This window comes from Hyperoodon ampullatus (genome assembly GCF_949752795.1).
Source record: "Hyperoodon ampullatus genome assembly, chromosome: 6".
Lineage (NCBI taxonomy): Eukaryota > Metazoa > Chordata > Mammalia > Artiodactyla > Ziphiidae > Hyperoodon > Hyperoodon ampullatus.
Window position 1 is genome coordinate 76,192,696 of NC_136919.1, and position 20,576 is coordinate 76,213,271.

Sequence of the window (20,576 nt, forward strand, 5' to 3'; positions counted from 1 at the left end):
ATGGTGGCTCTTTAGGAATAGATTCCTACCTGGTGCTAAAGTGGATTAAGCCAGGCTTATTTCCTTTCATCCACGGATAACTAGATGAGTGGCAGTTTTTCGAGTTACTATCATTCTTTCACCCACATGGTTTCTTTTTTCAAATGGCTCCATTTTTTAACAATGGCTAAAAATGTTTTTATCCTTATTTACTACATATTCAAAACATCCACCACAAACAGGGTGAATATTCTTTGAATTTGAATAAACATGTATTTAGGCAAATACATGCTAGAAATTATGTCCACAATTCAGAGCTTTTTATGTGCGTAAGAGGATTCTATTGTCCTAGTCCTATACCCTGGCAGATGTGATCTCTTGCTTCAACAAGATGTGATAGTAACTGCAGGATTAGTTTGCATGTGTAAAAAGTGCATATTGACTAACAGAAACAATTACAGTCAACCATTTCAGTAATTTTCTTTGGTTGTGTCACGTGTGTGTACTTAGCTGAGCAAGGAGACTGAAAGAAAGAAATCATTTTCCTTGACTGTAAGTGCCTGCCTTGTAAGATTCTTCAACAATGACTAAATCACAGGCACATTTCACTTTTATGAAGGAAATTCATACATATTAAAGATTTTTTTAATCCTTCCTATAAATTCAAATAGCTCTTCAAATAGAGCTCTTCTAAATGTCCAATAACTGATTAAACAAATTATTCTGTGTCAGTATAGTGAAGTACTATACAGCCATTAAAAGCACATTAGCACTGAATATGAAGAAATGTTCATCATTTAGCAAGTGAAAAATTCAGGTTATAAAACATGATAAATTAAATAATAGCTTTTGTGTATTAATAAATATACACACACACAGGAAAGGTGTACCAAATGTTGATAGTGTTTATCTTTGCATCCTAGGAATGGATTCTTTACATATTTTTTCTTTGTGCTGTTCTATATTTTATTTAAAAATCTCACGGTAAATATATAAAAGTGTTGCATTTTTGATGAGCAGTATTTTGAAATACTTCAAAATTCTTGCTCTTGGTTTTAAAGTAGGAATGATTTTTTGGGTTTTTTGTTTTTTTGTTTTTTTGGGTTTTTTTGTGATACGCGGGCCTCTTACCGTTGTGGCCTCTCCCGTTGCGGAGCACAGGCTCCGGACGCGCAGGCTCAGCAGCCATGGCTCACGGGCCCAGCCGCTCCGCGGCATGTGGGATCTGCCTGGACCGGGGCACGAACCCGCGTCCCCTGCATCAGCAGGCGGACTCTCAACCACTGCGCCACCAGGGAAGCCCAGGAATGATTTTTTAATTGAATTCTTCCCATCCAGCTCTTCAGAATTGACAGCTATGGTGTTATTCTCCTTCAGGGGAGGTACGTCATTCTGGATTCCCAGGAAGACTTTAGCTGAAGCAAAAAAAAAAAAAAAAAAAAAAAGATGAAGGGAGAGAGAGTCCAGGATTCTTAGAGACTGCCCATTTTCATTTACAGTCTATTTATTAGAAATGATTTTTAACTTCCTATTCATATAAATTTTTTCTCTTTTGCTCTATTCACAGAATGGGAGGCATTCCAGCTAAAAGCCATAAGGGAGAAAAGCTACTTCTATTTATGGGCATTATTGATATTCTGCAATCATATAGGTAAGAAATTTGGGGAAGTAGTCTTATTATTTCAAAATAAATCAACAAAAGGTTCTGAAAATTCAGCAAATGGGAGTGATTTTACATTCTTATTTTTATTTTTCTGTCCATTTATGTTTAGGTTAATGAAAAAGTTGGAACATTCCTGGAAAGCTCTTGTTTATGATGGGGTAAGTGATTTATCATGCTCCTTATTAAACTGTATATTTTTCTGATTTCTCAGAGACTTCAAAGTATGTCTAGGAAGCCGTGTCACTTGAAGAGGAAAGGAAACAAAGATCTTTATAAACTCAGAGTCTCAGGCTAGCAGATTGGTTCAAATCTAAGAACAAAGACAACATAAATGTGAATAGCTCTTCAAATAGAGGCCATCCAACCGATGACTAGGTAGAGGCCAGGAAAACAAAATGAGGTCTCGTTTTTATGTGCAATCTGCAGGGACCATTACGAGATGGTGAGAAAAAGGAGGAGACTTTTCATAGACACTGGGAACACCAGTAGGGCACTTGAACTCACGTTGTCCCAAGACCAAGCTTCAGAGGGATTTGAACCCTACTTTGATGGTAAACGGCCCTGGGCTTGAACTCTGCATTCAAACCACTTTACTAGCCATGTGTCCCAGACACATTGCTTGCTTGTCATCTCTTAGCCTGGTTTCCCATTTGTAGCAGAAGCCTAGTAATAGTACCTCGCTGATGTGAGGGTTAAATTAAATAATGCCCCGTAGTGTTCAACATGATGCCTAACATAATAAGGACATAGGAAGGGAAAACTTTTTCAGTTGTGTTGGACAAAGGCTGACTGACATGAGGATGTCTTTTGGACCCAGAAGTGGCATGACTGAAGAAAACCATCGGTTTTCAAAGAGCAGCCTCTGTCTCTCTATATATATACATGCACATGCGCACGCGCACGTGCGCACACACACGAGACTTCCTATCTAGATGTTAAATTTGAACTTCCTGCTGTTGACAAAACATTTATGGCCTCAGCCTCCCTCAGTTAATAACTCAAAGTGACACTTCCAGAGAATATATTGGGCAAAGATTTGCTCACACATTTTTTTAAGATGTTATCAGATGCTTTCCTTTGAAGCAAAGATAAATTATAGATGCTATTCTTCTCTTTTTTTGGAAAAGAACACCGACTTTCTCAGTTCTGTGGAAGACTGGTAATAACCTTTCAGCGTGAAAGATCTGCATTTTGTCCACAGGCTAAGGAAGGACCTTCATCAGAATGCACTTTTAAACAACAGGTTCACAAGTTTGTTTCTGAGAATCAAACTTAGGCTTATTATTCAAATCAAAGATTCTTTTTATGAAAAGGCCAAGATGGTAGGTTAATTTTTTTTCCTTCTAGCTGAGAAACGTAGCAACTACATTAATGCCTCGAACATGGAAGGGAAAGAGAGTAAACACCCTCTGTTTCATTCTCCTTCTGTTTATTGACACAATTTCAATTCTGTGTTACCAAATGAGATTTGTGCTCTGTATGGCCTAGTCCTCTATTGGTCAGATGCTTCTAAGGAGCCCTACATTTGTCTAAATAAGATATATCTTCTGTTTATATATAATCATCATCTCTGTGCTGATTATATATTTGTGTAATTATAGGCAATAATTAAGACTTATTTTTGTCTTTTTACAAAAGTGCCTTTTCTTTAAACACTGCTTCTTCATACCGAGGAGAACCACAATCTAACTTCTCTTGGAAAGCAAGAATTTTAATCATCTTGCAGCCTACATATTTTTAAATGATGGTACTTGTGAATTTGTGTCCACTTCCAACAGGAGCTGACTGAATACTGGGGAGAGTGCATGTCAAACCAGTGGGAAATTTTCCACCACATCTGCAGCATCACTGATAGTCTGGGGGACCATTTTAACTTGGCAAAGAGGGTTTCTCCATACTGTGTCCTTCGTAAATCAATCATTAGAGAATTACCTTATGCCTCATGTAACACCCAGTTTCACAGATGAAAAGACTGAGGCACTGAGATAGTGTCTTTACCCAGAACCACACAGCTTTTTAAAATTAGACGAAACACCAGAACCGAGTCTCTGGATTCTGGTCCGTGTGTGTTTTTTCTTCCAAACCCATCACAGACACTTTATAGTATCTAAACGTAAACTTTTAGAAGTTTCCCTGTTGGACGCCATGAACCTGAAATCAAAATGGAGCACTAAATAAGCAAATTTACTATTTTTAGGAATGTGTATCTTGGATAGTAAATAAATGACTACTGAATAAACATACAGAATTAGCTCCTTCATCCATCTTCTTTCCTAGACTTGTAATAAAATGCCCCCTCAGTCCTAAAGACTCCTACCAAGCATGAGAGAATTAACAATTTAATTCAATTCAACTCTATCTAATTAGTAGATAATTGAACATAACAGGGGTCATCAGTCAGCCTTGTCTCCTAGGAGTCTTCCCGGTGTCTACATACCTTATTATTGGGAAGTGAAACCAGCAAACTTTTTTTTTTTTTTTGCCCTGTATCTCACTCTTACTTTAGGGTTGTTTTGCTTCTTTATGTCCCCCGTTTTTGTTCCTGACTGAAAGTGATATGTCTTTTTTCCAGATGACACTTGAGACACTGGCTGCCTGTATGTTAAAAAATGGAATTTAAGAACCCCTCATGGCACACAGTGGAACAAGGGTCAGCTGTTTGGGTTTATGAAGCAGAGTCTTTGCTATCTCACCCCTGCCCCTCTTAATGCTCTGTTTCACCATGAGTATCTGGAATCTTTGCTCAGATTGAGCCTTGTGCTTCCTGCCCCAACCCAGCTCCTGGGCACACAGCACGTGGGCATCACTCTTTTGTGGCTCCCAACATCCACACCTTCTGGTTAAGGACATTGGCTAACAGAGAGCCAACTGCATAGAGCTTTCCTCTAACTTGAAACAAACTGTCTGAGAGGTAAACCTCTGGTACCTCATTTGTCTTTTCAGGACACTGTTTCGGTTCATAGACCAAGCTTTTATGCAGACAGATTTCTAAAGTTTATGAATTCCAGAGTTTTCAAGAAAATTCAAGGTAAGATTTTTATGAGTTTCTTTTTTTTTTACCTTTAGCACTTACTGGCTGACTTCACGTTGTAAGATTTTTATTGGAAGAGTTGGAACTATTTATCTCCCAAAAGTGGTAATCACTTAGTAATTATGGTTAAGTATCCTAGCCAGGTATTTATTGATGCTGTAATCATTAAAGTCTAATTTTGTGCTGGAAAAAATTATAAGCTGCCTAAATATCCGACCCTATAATATATTGGTTAAATATGTTATGATACAGTTAAATAATGGAATAATATGCAACAAATAAAAAATGATGTATTAAAAGTACATTTAGTCCTTATAGCTAGCTTCATTCACATATATATAGTTATTGGTCTGCATACCTAAATGCACAACAAAATTCTCATGGGATATATAAAAATGTTAACAATAGTTATTCTCATGGAGTGTTCTCCAGAATAGACCATATGTTAGTACTCAAAACACATTTCAATAGATTTTAAAATAGATTTTGAAATCATGCAAAGTGTCTTTTCCAATCACAATGGAATGAATCAGTAAAGAGTGAAAACTGGAAAATTCACAAATATGTGAAAATTAAACAACACACTCTCAAACTACCAATGGGTAAAAGAAGAAAACACAGTGAAATTAGGAAAAACTTAGAGATGAATGGAAATGAAAATACACATTCCAAAAACTTACAGGATGCAGCAAATTCAGTGCTCAGAGGGAAATTTATAACTGTAAATGCCTACATTAAAAAAGAAGAAAGATCTCAAATCAATACCCTAACTTTAAACCATAAGGACATAAAAAAAGAAGAGCAAACTAAAACCAAAGTTAACAATGGTTATTCCGAACCATGAGATCATGTGGCATTTTCTTTTTCTTTACATCAATATTTATTAAGTTTTCCACAATGGATGTGTATTATTTATGTAGAAAATTTTTTAACTATGTGAAAAGGAAAAAATAACCCTGTTGTTACTTATGTTATTTTATCATTTAGGTATTTTGTGGTCCAATTTCATAACAATTTAGCCACACGCAAAAAACTGAAAGAATGTTCATATTTTGTATTTATATAAGACAGATTTTTTTCTTATAATATTTGTTGGAGTTTTTTGTTAATGAAAGTAAAACACTTTCGTTTTTAAGGCTTTTTTTCCCCAGCTTTATTGAGATATAATTGACATATAACATTATGTACATTTAAGGTGTACAATGTGATGATTTGATGCACATATATATTGCAAAATGATTATCACAATTAGGTTACTTAACACATTCATTTTCTCGCATAATTACAAATTGTGTGTGTGTGTGTGTGTATGTGTTTGTGTGGTGAGAACATTTAAGATCTACCCTCTTAGCAACTTTCCAGTGTGTAAGACAGAATTATTAACTATAGTCTCCATGCTGTATATTAGATTTCAAGAACTTATTCATCTTATAACTGGAAGTTGGTACCCTTCGACCAATGTCTCCCCATTTCACCCACCCATCAGCCCCAAGTAACAATTCTTCTACTCTCTATGTCTATGAGTTCAATTTTTTAGCACATGTAAGTGAGATCATACAGTATTTGTCTTTCTCTTTCTGGTTTATTTCACTTAGCATAATGCTGTCACGGTCCATCTATATTGTCACAAGTGTCGGGATTTCCTTATTTTTTTCTATCCATTCATCTGTCAGTGGACACTTAGGTTGTTTCCATGTCCTGGCTGTCGTGAATAATGCCTCAGTGAACATGGAAATGCAGATATCTCTTCAAGATAGTGACTTCATTTCCTTCAGATACATACCCAGAACTGGGATTGCTAGTCATATGGTAGTTCTATTTTTAATTTTTTGAGGAAACTCCATACTGTTTTCCATAGTGGCTGCACTAATTTACATTTCCACCAAGAGTGTACTAGGACTACCTTTTCTTCACATCCTCACCAACATTTGTTATTTTTTGTCTTTTTGATAATAGCCATTCTGACAGGTATGAGGTGATATCTCATTGTGGTTTTGATTTGCATTTCCCTAATGATTAGTTATGTTAAGCATCTTTTCATGTATCTGTTGGCCATCTGTATGTCTTCTTTGAAAAATGTCCTTTGCCAATGTCAGGTCCTTTGCCCAATTTTTAATCAGATTATTTGCTTTTGTTACTATTGAGTTTTATGAGTTCTTTGTATATTGTGAATATTAACCCCTTATCTGATATATGGTTTGCAAATGTTTTCTCCCATTCTGTAGGCTGCCTCTTTATTTTATTGATTGTTTCTTTTGATATGCAGATGTTTTTTAGTTTGATGTAGTCCCACTTGTTTATTTTGCTTTTGTTGCTTGTGCTTTTGGTGTAATATCCAAAAGTTCTTTGCTAAGATCATTGTTGAGGAAATTTTCCCTATGTTTTCTTTCAGGAGTTTTACAGTTTCAGGTCTTATGTTTAAGTCTTTAATCCATGTTGAGTTAATTTTTGTGAGAGTAAAACCGTTTCGATGTAAAAATATTGGAAAATACAAAGAAAACCATAAAAATTATTTGATATCTCACAACCCAGAAATATCCACTATAAATATTTTTTTTCCAGTTTTATTGAGATATAATTGCCATACAGCACTGTATAAGTTTAAGGTGTGCAGCATAATGGTTTGACTTACATACATCATGAAATGATGAGCACAATAAGTTTAATGACAGCCATCATCTCACATAGATACAAAATTAAAGAAATAGAAAAAAGTTTTTCCTTGTGATGAGAACTCTTAGGATTTACTCTCCCAGCAGCTTTCCTTTATAACATGCAGAAGTGTTCGTTATATTCACCATGTTGTACATCACATCCCTAGTGCTTATTTATCTTATAACTGGAAGTTTGTACCTTTTGACCACCTTCGTCCAATTCCCCCTCCACCGCCCACCCCCAGCCTCTGGTAGCCACAAATCTGATCTCTTTTTCTATGAGTGTGTTTAGTTTTGAAGTATAATTGATCTACAACACTGTGTTAGTTCCTGTTATACAACAGAGTGATTTGATATTTTTATACATTTCAAACTGATCACCACGATAAGTCTACTTATGATGTGTCACCATACAAAGATATCACATAATTATTGGCTACTCCCTACACTGTACATTTCATACTCATGACTCATTTATTTTGCAACTGGAATTTTGTACCTCTTAATCTCCCTCACCTATTTCTCCCACCACCACCTGCCCAGCAGCTACCTATTTGTTCTCTGTATCTATAATTCTGTTTCTGTTTTCTTAAGTTTGTTCATTTGTTTTGTTTTTTAGATTTCACATATAAGTGAAATCATATAGTATTTATCTTTCTTTGTCTGACTTATTTCATTTAGTATAATACCCTCTAGTTCCATCCATGAGGTCACAAATGGCAAGATTTCATTCTTTTTTATGGCTGAGTAATACTCCAGTGTGTGTGTGTGTGTGTGTGTGTGTGTGTGTGAGTGTGTGAGAGAGAGATCTTCTTTATCTATTCATCTATTGATGGGTGAGCACATAGGTTGCTCACATATCTTGGCTGTTGTAAATAATGCTACAATGAACATAGGGGTGCGTGTATCTTTTCTAATTAATGTTTTGTTTCCTTTGGATAAGTATCCAGCAGTGGAATTGCTGGATCATATGGTAGCTCTATTTTTAGCTTTTTGAGGAATCTCCATACCATTTTCCATAGTGGCTGATCAATTTACCTTCCCACCAACAGTGCCTAAGGGTTCCCTTTTCTCAACATCTTCACCAACAGTTATTATTTGTCATCTTTCTGATAACAGCCATTTCTGTTGGCACCTCTATGTCATCACTGGAAAAATGTCTATTCAGATCCTCCACTACTAATATTTTCACATACTTCCTACCATCTTTATTTCTGTGCTTTGTGTATTTATATAAAAATGGTAACATAGTGGTGTACAATTTTATGTATATGTCCTCTATTTTTCACATATTATAATATGAATAGTTTCCCATATCACTGTATATTGTACAAAGAAACCATTTAAAATTACAATACAACATTAAAATTATATGGGTATGCCATAATCTATTTAAGATTCTATCATTTGGACATTTACATTATTTCTCCTTTTTCTAATGAGTATTTTTATGAACATGATTTTAGATAAATATGGTGTCCAAGCTTATGATTATTTCTTTAGGATAGATTCCAAGAAGAAGTACTAAGGGTTTAAAATGCAGATAATTGCACAGAATGATTATGCCACTCTCGACTTCCACAAGAGTCTGTATTCTTCTAGCCTTTAGCCAGAATTATTCTTTTTAAATTATGCTACTTGGATAAGTAAAAGATGTTATCTGGTTGTTTTATTTTGTATTTCTTAAATATTGGTGGAGTTCAACCATTATTCATGTTTATTGCCCATTTGTAGTTCCTTTGAGAATTGAGCTTTGTAATATTTGCTCGTTTACATTAGTATTTATTATTTTTCCAAATGATTTATATGAACTCTACACGTTAAAGATATTAATCTCTTTTTTTAACCTTATTTCATTCTAAGAAAAACTTTTGTTTCACATTTGACTATCTCAGTGGTATCTTGAAATTGGTCTCAAATTGAGACCACTACCAATTAAATTTTCTGTTTAAGGTCTTTTTTGCCTAAGATGGACCATAACATAGTATTTATTCAGCCTGCAATCCTGTGTGAATACCAACTTGGTTCAAATTTTGAAGGAAGATTTTCTGCCTCTCTTTACCCTTTGCCGTGGTTGAAAATCATGAGTTTCCTTTTGGCCCCTGGTAGGTTTATGGAGGATGTAACCCATGGGATCCCAGGTTTAGTGAGGCTCCTCCACGAGATACCCCATGTTGGAAGTTTTTGCTTTCTTAGTAGTGTATAAATTAATGGTGCAGTCAGTGGCATCCTCAATTCCATGAGATATGGTGTGAGTTGTGAACCTTTCCAGTTTGTATAGTTTATCATGTTTTTAATGTAACAAGTCTTTTACTTCTCAAGTAGTCAAATCTATTTTTTTCCCATTTTGATTTCTTAGTCTACTTTTTATAGCATCTTTATTCAGGTGTAATTCACATACCAGGAAATTCACCCTTCTAAAATGTGCAATTTGGTGATTCTTAGTATATTCACAAAGTTGTACAAACATTACCACTATCTAATTTTAGAACATATTTATTACCCTGAAAAGAAACCCCATATCCATTAGCAGTTACTCTTCATTCCTTCCTCTTCCCAGCCCCTGGCAACTACTCATTTATTTTCTGTCTCTATGGATTTGTCTATTCTGAATATGTCACATAAATGGAATTATACAGTATGTGGCCTTCTGTGTTCGGCTTTTTTCACCTAACATGATGTTTTCAAGGTTTAGCCATCTTGTAGTGCTTTATTCTTTTTATTGCTGAATAATATTCCATTGTATGGATTTAACACATTTTGTTTATCCTCTCACTGGTTGATGGATATTTGGGTTGTTTACATTTCTGGCTATTAAGAATAATGCTGCTATGAAAATTCATGCACAGGTTTCTGTGGACATAAGTTTTCATTTCTCTTGGGTACATACCCAGGTGTGGAAACACTAGGTCAGATGGTAACTCTATTTAACATTTTGAGGAACTGCCAGACTCCTTTCCAAAGCAGCTACCCAATTTTGCAATCCCAACAGCAATGTATGAGGGATCCAATTTCTCCACATCCTCACCAACGTATGTTACTATGTGTCTTTTTCATTTTAGACATCTAGTGAGTATAAAGTAGTATCTCAATGTGGTTTTGATTTATGTTTTTCTAATGATTAACGATGTTGAACATCTTTTTATGTGCTTGTTGACCATTTATGTCTTCCTTGGAGAACTGTCTATTCAAATACTTTGCGCATTTTTATTTGGATTGTCTTTCTATTGTTTAGTTGTAAGAGTTCTTTATATATTCTCAACACGTGTTTCTGTTATCAGGTGTATGATTTACAAATATTGATTTAACTTATAGTATATAGTGTGAGGTAGGGTCCAAATTCATTCTTTTGCATGTGGATATCCAGTTGTCCCAGCACCATTTCTTGAATGGTCTCTTCTTTCCCCCATTGAATTATCTGGGTTCCTTGTTGAAAATCAGTTGTCCACAAATATTAGGACTAATTTCTGGATTCCCCCAGGTTGGTCAAGAACCTGCCTCACATCCTGAGTCCGTGCCTCCCTGAAGGTCACCACAATTTACTCAGTTACCCAGACCAGACATGCAGGCATCAAGCTTTGTCTAAGCTTAACCACCCACATGCAGTCACTCACCAATATCTAGTCTCACCTGGAAATATCAAGAGTTCATCCCCTTCTTTCACAGCACCTCTCCTAATTCAGCTATTGTGATTTTTATGGTTTTGGTTTGGGCTTTTTTTTTTTTCTTTTTTTTTTTTACATAAAGTTGTGGCCGTCATGTTCCTCTCTTACCTCCAGTCATATCCCCTTCCAACCCAATCTCCCCCAACCCCAGCCAGAGGCATCAGTTTAAATTTCCTCTTGCTAATTTCCTATTTAAAACCCTTCCATGCTTAAAAAAACTTTTTTTCTTAATAAAAACCTCAGTGTATTTCCCAGTACGCAAAATCCTAACTTCGCTTCTGAGTCCCTGTGTGATGTGGCCTCTCTTTCCCTCGCCATGACTTTTCTCACACCCATTCCATGCTCTACCCTACTCTCAAGCCTCCAGCAGCTCTGAGCGCCCTGCAGTTACCCCTAACATTCCAGGCTGCCTCCACATCTGTACATGTTCTTATCCCTTTGCCTGTAGTGATCGCCATCCTTCCCCTGGTCTTCCTTCACATCTCAGCTCAGATGATGCTTCCTTCACAGCAGTTAGCATACTCTGCTATAGTAAGCTGTTGTTGTATCTCCCCCACTTGACTTTGAGTTCCTGAAAAGTAGGGGCTGTGTGTGGTTCTCATATATATATTCCCAGAAGCTAGCACATTTCCTGGCACATTGTAGGCCCTCGATCATTATTTGATGAATAATTGAATGAATGAATGGACTTTTCATCTACTACCAGCTTTTCAAAGGGTAGCCATTTAATTAGTAAAGTTGACACTTTAAAATACAACTTCCAGATCCTTTATCAACTATGATTAAGTTAAAGCCCTTGATTCCTACAGTCATACTTTCCTTTTTTTTTTTTTTTTTCTGATTGTGAAAGTAATACATGTTTATTGTAGAAAGTTCAGGGGAAAAAATACAGATTGAATTACAATAATGAAAATGCATTACCCAGAGAAAGTCACAGTTTAAACTTGGGAATATAAATTTCCAACTGTTTCACTAAGCACATACACACACATTCACACACCCCTTCTGTTGTGATTTTATTTTAAAAAATAGTTTATTACTCATGTTAGCTAAGTTTTACTGCAGCAATAAATTAACTCTGGATTCTCAGTGGCTTAATAAAACAAAGATTATTCCTTGTTCAGATTTTCCCAGCACAGGTTGGCAAGGGGCTCTGTTCTACTCAGCCATTCAACGACAGGCATACTTTCTTTGTATGTGAAAATTTCCCCTCCCCACCCCTACCCCCAAGAAAACAGTACTTGGTCTTCAAGTATCTTTTTTTTAATCAATTTTTTTAGCCTTCTTAAATCTGTTATCCCACCCCAGAATTGAGTCATGCTGTCAATGTAATAATGTTTGCAAAATCCTATAATTCTTTCTGCAAATATTAGTCACCGTAATGTTGGAACCTCACTGAAATTCTCTACCCAGATAATGTGTCTAGAGTACTAAAACTTAGTTTCCTGAAAGGAATAGAATAGTACTGATACATTAATTAGTTAAAAATCAACTGTCCTAAAATTTCAGAACAATAGTTAATTCTTTCAACCAACATTTGAGCACCTATTATGTACTTAACACTATGCTAAGCATTAATAATATAGAAAGCTTTTTTAAAAAAAAAAATTAAATTCCCTAGGTAATTTCATGGTCCATTTTGGGTCAGGGATTGGAACATGTAAAAGATTTATAATGTAATAAAGCAGCTGTTAATAGAGTTTTTGCATAGGCTACTGTAGGTACACAAAGAGAAATAAAACCAATCTTCCCAAAGAGAGCTTCACAGAGAAAAGAATATTTAAATTAAGTCCTGAAACTATAAGCCAGCATTTATTAGGAAGAGAGGCAAGAAGGGCATCTCAAGTAGAAGGAGCAGCATGTACAAAGGCCCTGGGGTAGGAATGAACATGGAGGTTCAGGGGATGGCAGATAGGTGAGCTGAAAAGCAGTCAAGGGTAGGAGCAGTGAGTAGCAGAATGTAGAGCTGGAAATGGACACACGATACCTGTCGCCATTATTTAGCCAAAGACAAATCCAAGAGTTTCTGTGGACAGAAGAAAGTAACCAGCGACCCAAACCATCCTTTGAGATTTTCCAGTCAAAACAATTCCCTGATTAGGTGCTCACCTCCTGGTGGCAGTAACTTTCCAAAGTCTCCACAGCCTAGCCAAGTCCAAACACAACAGCTCTAGGCTCTGGAGAAGAATGAGCTTGGCTCTTTGCTTGATGTTTTATATGTTCTCCAAAGACCACGCCCATTTCCTCCAAGTGATAGAGTTATCAAACCTTAGGAAAGGTATAGGTGCACATGATTAGATTTTTACAGAGTTGAAAACACACCCTGATGCCAATGATTGACGTCAAACCTTTTGAAACCTACTTAATCCAATTGCCACAACCCAATCTCTGGTATAAAAAATAAAAAGTCACAACTTGAGTTCACATTTGTAATCCATGAAATCGTTGTTTGGAAAATAAATGATCTCCCCAAATATTGAAAACAAACAAAAAAAAACAAGTCCCTGAGGTATTCAGTTTCTGCAAGATTCAAGTCCTTATCCACTGAATGAGGCTCAGATAATTCCTTTAAGGAAGATTGACCATTTAAGACAAAAGTAAAGGCTTTCTTTAGGTGCCATCTGGTCCTGGCAGGGGTTTGTTTTGGGGTCTTCTCTGCTCCTCTTTGTATGTGATGCTGAGCAAAGAGCTGTTTCTTTGGGGGGCTCTTGGCCTTGGGTCCATGATAAGCCACAACAAGTACAGACAGTCCTCTGAGCATCTTCCCCTCATTCACTCTTCCATGATGCTGCCAACATTCTTCTGATCCTAGTTGTTCCTCAGTTTAGAGAATTAGCACTGACCTAAGAGCTATGGAATTCTCAAACCTTTTGGTCTCAGCGCCACCTTACACTCTTAAAAATGACTGAGGACCCCAAAGAGCTTTTATTTATGTGGATTATAGCTGTCTATACTTAACCTATTAGAATTTTAAACTGAGGAAAATTTTAAATATTCATTCTTACAAGGTAACAATAAAAAAATTGCATGTTAACATACGTCAATATTAACAAAAAAGTAAAAAAATTCTAACAAAGTAATTATGAAAAATAATTACGTTTTCCAAAACAAATAATTGCATGGGGAAAGTGGCATTATTTTATATTTTTTCAAATCCCTAATTCTGGCTTTTGTTTGTTTGTTTGTTTTTTGTGGCACGCGGGCCTCTCACTGTTGTGGCCTCTCCCGTTGCGGAGCACAGGCTCCGGACGCGCAGGCCCAGCGGCCATGGCTCACGGGCCCAGCCGCTCCGCGGCATGTGGGATCTTCCCGGACCGGGGCACGAACCCGTGTCCCCTGCATCAGCAGGCGGACTCTCAACCACTGCGCCACCAGGGAAGCCCCCTAATTCTGGCTTAATAGAAGACATCCAGACTCTCTTGTATGCTTCTGAATTCAGTCTCTGTGGTGATACCACAGGTCATGTAGCATCTAGAAAACTCAGGAAAGAATGGGAGTGAGGAAGATAAATAATTTCTTAATATTGTTAAGAAAATAATTTTAACATCACAGACGTTCGAGGAGAATTTCAGGGATTCCTAGCAGTCCCTGAACCACATTTGAGATCCTCTGACTTAGAAATTTTAAAACACAGTTGACCCTTGAACATCATAGGGGCATTAGGAGTGCCAAAGCACGACACAATGGAAAATTCACATGTAACTTAGAGTCGGCCCTCCACATGTGTGCTTCCTCAGCATCCGAGGATTCAACCAACCCCAGATCATGTGGGACTATAGCATTTGGTATTGAAAAAAATCCATATATGAGTGGGCCCACACAGTTCAAACCTGTGTTGTTCAAGTCAACTGTACTAGATTGAAAGGTGAGAGCTGAGAGTTTATGAAAGCTAGCAGATGGAATATTAAAGCCAAAGCCAGCGTATGGATAATTACTTCACACCTGTAAAGCAAATGTGACCACTGTTTTGATGGGATGAGGAGTTTAAAAAATGACACATTGGTCCACTTATTTGCCACTAAAATCCATCTGATCAGTTTTTAAACATTCGAAGTCTCCTCCCCTCAAAGAAAAACAAACTCTAGTTTTATCTTATTCCTGCCTCACTCTAACCAGAAAATAGAATGCCAAAGAGCTAGGAAATGAACCACCAGTTAGACAACTTCAAACAAAGACACCTGGGATTTCATGGTTTCTAGCTTTGTGACCTTGAGCAGGTCACAGTTTTTCTGCTCTGTTTCTGGACCTATAAAAGGGCCTACCTCCCTCAGAAGACCATCTGGATAGTTTGAGATAAGGAATGTGGATGCTGGCTTCCAAATTCTCAAGGCTTCTAAAATGTTATTGATTACGATTATGTTATTATGGTTATAAGACTGCTCACGGGACACATAAACCTTCCCTTCTCTTTAAGTGAAAGATTGCCCTCTATTCTTTCCTCATTTGTGTGTCCCAAAGTCCTTCTCCAATTAAGTTTTTGCAAGCTGCTGATGGGATGCCCCGATGAGCAGTGTAATCTAAGCTCTGAGATTCCCAAGGCTGAACACAATCACTGTAATGCATCTGCTGTCAGGTTAGCCCTGTATGCAAACCTCCAAAGGAAGAGAGACACTGCTAACACCAAGTTCAGGGGAAAGCGTAAAGAGGTCTCAACCTCCCTCTCCCTCTACCCTCCAAGAAAATTCTCTAACAGTGTTAAGCAAGAAGAACGATTGCAGCATGGAGAAAATATACATGGGGATGGTCTGGCTGCAGCTGAAGCAGCTCCCACTGACATATCAGAAGTCAAGTTCCAGCCTTCAGTGAGCGTGATTGATGGTGAAGTACACTTGCCTTTGTTCAGGTTCCCAACACATTTCAGAAGTTATACAATGCTGTCTGGACAAAAATCAGGAGTGAATTGTACATCTGAAGTAACCGTGACCTAGAAAAGACCCAAAGGCAGGAAATTTCAGTGGAAAGTCACTGAAAGAAAAAAGCAACCAGAAGTAACTTGGCTAAATTGGGTAACATGAGTATAAGATTAAACATTGGCATGTTTAGAAATTCCCAGTCCCAAGTTAATAAAACTGGGGTCATGAGAATTCTCCTTACTTTACCATCTGCACTTATCGACGCACTCAACCTCTTCCCAGCCCTAGAAAAACATTGCTTGGAGGAGGAAATATAATTCTTCAGCAGCATTTGAATTTCACCTCAAATAAGACTATATTTCAACATCTGGAGAGATATCTCAATCCAAATTTATTCTAAGCTATTCTAATTTAAGTCAAATCATTTTGGACAAATAAAATTGCCAGAACATAATATCATCTCCCTTTCCTCATGTATATAAAACAAAGCATCTTGCATCCTACTGAAATAATGACTAAAATCTTAATAAATCATGAGTAAAATTTTAATTTAATAAATAATATATTCATGTGGTTTTACAATAACTATAATTGTCTCTCCTTTTCCTTTTTCTAGCTTTGAAGGCCTCACCTTCTAAAAAACGGTGCAACTCCATTGCCGCCCTGAAGGCAACCTCACAGGAGATTGTGTCCTCAATTAGCCAGGAATGGAAGGATGAGAAGCGTGATTTGCTGACCGAAGGGCAAAGTTTTAGCAGCCTTGATGAAGAAGGTAAAGACATGGAACTTAGAAAAAGAAAAGATAAAAGTTCTTGTGATTTCACTTGTATAAGTAATGTAAACTCACAGTAGAAAAATGAGAAAGTACTTTCTCTAGGAAACAAAGTCTCTTAACTAATTTTTAAAATGATGTTTACAGTATGACACACTTAATGTAAAATTTTTATAACACATAAACAATACTGTATATAGTTTATGGTAAAAAAAATTTAAAACAGACTAAAATATTCAGAAACAAAGATCTATAATCCCACTACCTGAAGGTAACACATCTTAAGGTTTTGGTGTTTTTACTAGTAGACCTTGGTCTGGGCTTGTATATATATATTTTTCAAACATATACATACATTATATACATAGACATACATACATACACAATGTAACAGTGAATTACCAATTTATTTAGGTCCTCTTTAATGAGTTTAATAAAAGTTTTATAATTTTCTCCTGGCATGTCATATATTCCTACCTTTTGTTAGATTTATTTCTCAAATGGTTATAGAGATAAAGACATAGATACGTATTTTCTGTCTTTTCAGGTAATGTATATATATATATATATTTTTTTTAATGACAAAAATGATTTAATGGAGTGTCTGGGTTTCTGACAAATACCAACCTAAAAGGCCAAACAAAGAGCCATTCCCAAGAGCATCAACTTTGCAGGTTACCCTCGATTAATTTCATCAACTGCCCATCAGAAATCTGTTGCAAAGGCTCTGATGGCAGATCACCATTTGGGCAGACCTTTGGAAAGAAAGCCTCCCGTTTGCTCTGGCTCAATTTCTGCCTGCATCAGGGAACTACAGAAGTTAAATCTGCACTCAGTAAGAAAGGGCGTGTCTGAATCTCAGTGATACTTGAGTGTCTGAGAGAAACTCTGTTCTCTATTTCTATTTCACAAAGGACCCATAGTGCATGAAGCTGACAAAGCAATGATTAAGGCTGAGCTTCCTATAGCCTCAAACAGTATTGCTTAAATTGGGGATTTGGGGAGGCCACCAAAATCCCACCCAAGTGTTGACCTTTGGCAGAGTTTCTCTTCAGCACCACCCTCTTCTCTTTTTCTCTGGTGCTGGGGAAGGAGTCTTGGGCTTAGAATGATCTGACATACGTTTATTGAGTGCCTACTATGTGCCAGGCACAGTTTTAGGATCTTGAAATTTGGCTTCAAATCCAAGATCCACCAGTCCTAGCTATGGACCTAGCTGTGGACCCTTAATATCTGAGCATTGCTTTCCTCATCAGTAACTGGGGCTAATTGTGCTACCTTCTTCATGGGGATATTTTGATAATTCACGTGGTTAATATACAGCATAGAACCTGTCACAAAGTAGGTGGTCGATAAGTGTTGCATTTAATAGGATCTGTTTCCAATACCCCTGGAAAACTCCTCTCACGTTGGCACCTTTCGAGACTATTCAAAGCTGCCCCATCCAGGTGCTCCATATTCTGAGACAATCCAACCACTATCAAACTTCTGCATTAAAGAACATTCTGGAAAACGAATACAATACAGCGTTAGTATTACTTAAAGAATGGCTTAATAGGGTACCTTCCCAGAAATGTTTAGGTTTAAACTCCACTCATCTTTTTTTTTTTTTAACATCTTTATTGGAGTATAATTGCTTTACAATGGTGTGTTAGTTTCTGCTTTATTACAAAGTGAATCAGCCATACATATACATATATCACCGTATGTCCTCCCTCTTGCGTATTCCTCCAACCCTCCCTATTCCACCCCTCTAGGTGGTCGCAAAGCACCAAGCTGATCTCCCTGTGCTATGTGGCTGCTTCCACTAGCTATCTATTTTACATTTGGTAGTGTATATATGTCCATGCCACTCTCTCACTTTGTCCCAGCTTACCCTTCCCCCTCCCCATGTCCTCAAGTCCATTCTCTATGTCTGCGTCTTTATTCCTGTCCTGCCCCTAGGTTCTTCTGAACCTTTTTTTTTTTTCTAGATTCCATATATATGTGCTAGCATACAGTATTTGTTTTTCTCTTTCTGACTTACTTCACTCTGTATGACAGACTCTAGGTCCATCCACCTCACTACAAATAACTAAATTTCATTTCTTTTTATGGCTGAGTAATATTCCATTGTATATATGTGCCACATCTTCTTTATCCGTTCATCTGTCGATGGACACTTAGGTTGCTTCCATGTCCTGGCTACTGTGAATGGTGCTGCAGTGAACACTGTGGTACATGACTCTTTTTGAATTATGGTTTTCTCAGGGTATATGCTCAGTAGTGGGATTGCTGGGTCATATGGTAGTTCTATTTTTAGATTTTTAAGGAATGTCCATACTGTTCTCCATAGTGGCTGTATCAAATTTACATTCCCACCAACAGTGCAAGAGGGTTCCCTTTTCTCCACGTCCTCTCCAGCATTAATTGTTTGCAGACTTTTGATGATGGCCATTCTGACTGGTGTGAGGTGATACCTCATTGTAGTTTTGATTTGCATTTCTTTAATGATTAGTGATGTTTAGCATTCTTTCATGTGTTTGTTGGCAATCAGTATATCTTCTTTGGAGAAATGTCTATTTAGGTCTTCTGCCCATTTTTGGATTGGGTTTTTTGTTTTTTTTTTTTTGATATGGAGCTACATGAGCTGCTTGTAAATTTTGGAGATTAATCCTTTGTCAGTTGCTTCATTGGCAAATTTTTTCTCCCATTCTGAGGGTTGTCTTTTTGTCTTGTTTATGGTTTCCTTTGCTGTGCAAGAGCTTTTAAGTTTCATTAGGTCCCATTTGTTTATCTTTGTTTTTATTTCCATTTCTCTAGGAGGTGGGTCAAAAAGGATCTTGCTGTGATTTATGTCATAGAGTGTTCTGCCTATGTTTTCCTTTAAGAGTTTTATAGTGTCTGGCCTTACACTTAGGTCTTTACTCCATTTTGAGTTTATTTTAGTGTATGGTGTTAGGGCGTGTTCTAATTTCATTCTTTTACATGTAGCTGTCCAGTTTTCCCAGCATCACTTATTAAAGAAGCTATCTTTTCTCCATTGTATATTCTTGCTTCCTTTATCAAAAATAAGGTGACCATATGTGCGTGGGTTTATCTCTGGGCTTTCTATCCTGTTCCATTGACCTATATTTCTGTTTTTGTGCCAGTACTGTACTGTCTTGATTACTGTAGCTTTGTAGTATAGTTGGAAGTCCAGGAGCCTGATTCCTCCAGCTCCATTTTTCTTTCTCAAGATTGCTTTGGCTATTTGGGGTCTTTTGTGTTTCCATACAAATTGTGAACTTTTTTGTTCTAGTTCTATGAAAAATGCCATTGATAGTTTGATAGGGATCACTTTGAATGTGTAGATTGCTTTGGGTAGTATAGTCATTTTCACAATGTTGATTCTTCCAATCCAAGAACATGGTGACCTCTCCATCTATTTGTATCATCTTTAATTTCTTTCATCAGTGTCTTATAATTTTCTGCATACAGGTCTTTTGTCTCCTTAGGTAGGTTTATTCCTAGGTATTTTATTCTTTTCGTTGCTATGGTAAATGGGAGTGTTTCCTTAATTTCTCCTTCAGATTTTTCATCATTAGTGTATAGGAATGCACGAGATTTCTGTGCATTAATTTTGTATCCTGCTACTTTACCAAATCCATTGATTAGCCTTAGTAGTTTTCTGGTGGCATATTTAGGATTCTCTATGTATAGTATCATGTCATCTGTAAACAGTGACAGCTTTACTTCTTCTTTTCTGATTTGGATTCCTTTTATTTCTTTCTCATCTCTGATTGCTGTGGCTAAAACTTCCAAAACTATGTTGAATAGTAGTGGTGAGAGTGGACAACCTTGTCTTGTTCCTGATCTTAGTGTAAATGCTTTCAGTTTTTCACCATTGAGTTTTTCACCATTGAGAACAATGTTAGCTGTGCATTTGTCAAATATGGCCTTTATTATGTTCAGGTAACTTCCTTCTATGCCTACTTTCT

The 20,576-nt window shown here is 36.9% G+C and overlaps 1 protein-coding gene across 1 annotated transcript in view; it reads left to right on the plus strand.

Moving 5' to 3' along the window:
* The window catches only part of PIP5K1B (phosphatidylinositol-4-phosphate 5-kinase type 1 beta), a gene marked incomplete at both ends in the record, with an annotated part of 190,551 nt that overhangs the window by 106,662 nt on the left and 63,313 nt on the right, over nucleotides 1–20,576 (plus strand). The window contains 4 exons of the mRNA XM_079706716.1: nucleotides 1,547–1,630; nucleotides 1,752–1,800; nucleotides 4,586–4,670; nucleotides 16,462–16,617. Of these exons, the coding sequence (XP_079562842.1) occupies nucleotides 1,547–1,630; nucleotides 1,752–1,800; nucleotides 4,586–4,670; nucleotides 16,462–16,617 (374 nt within the window). The remainder of the gene's footprint in view (nucleotides 1–1,546; nucleotides 1,631–1,751; nucleotides 1,801–4,585; nucleotides 4,671–16,461; nucleotides 16,618–20,576) is intronic.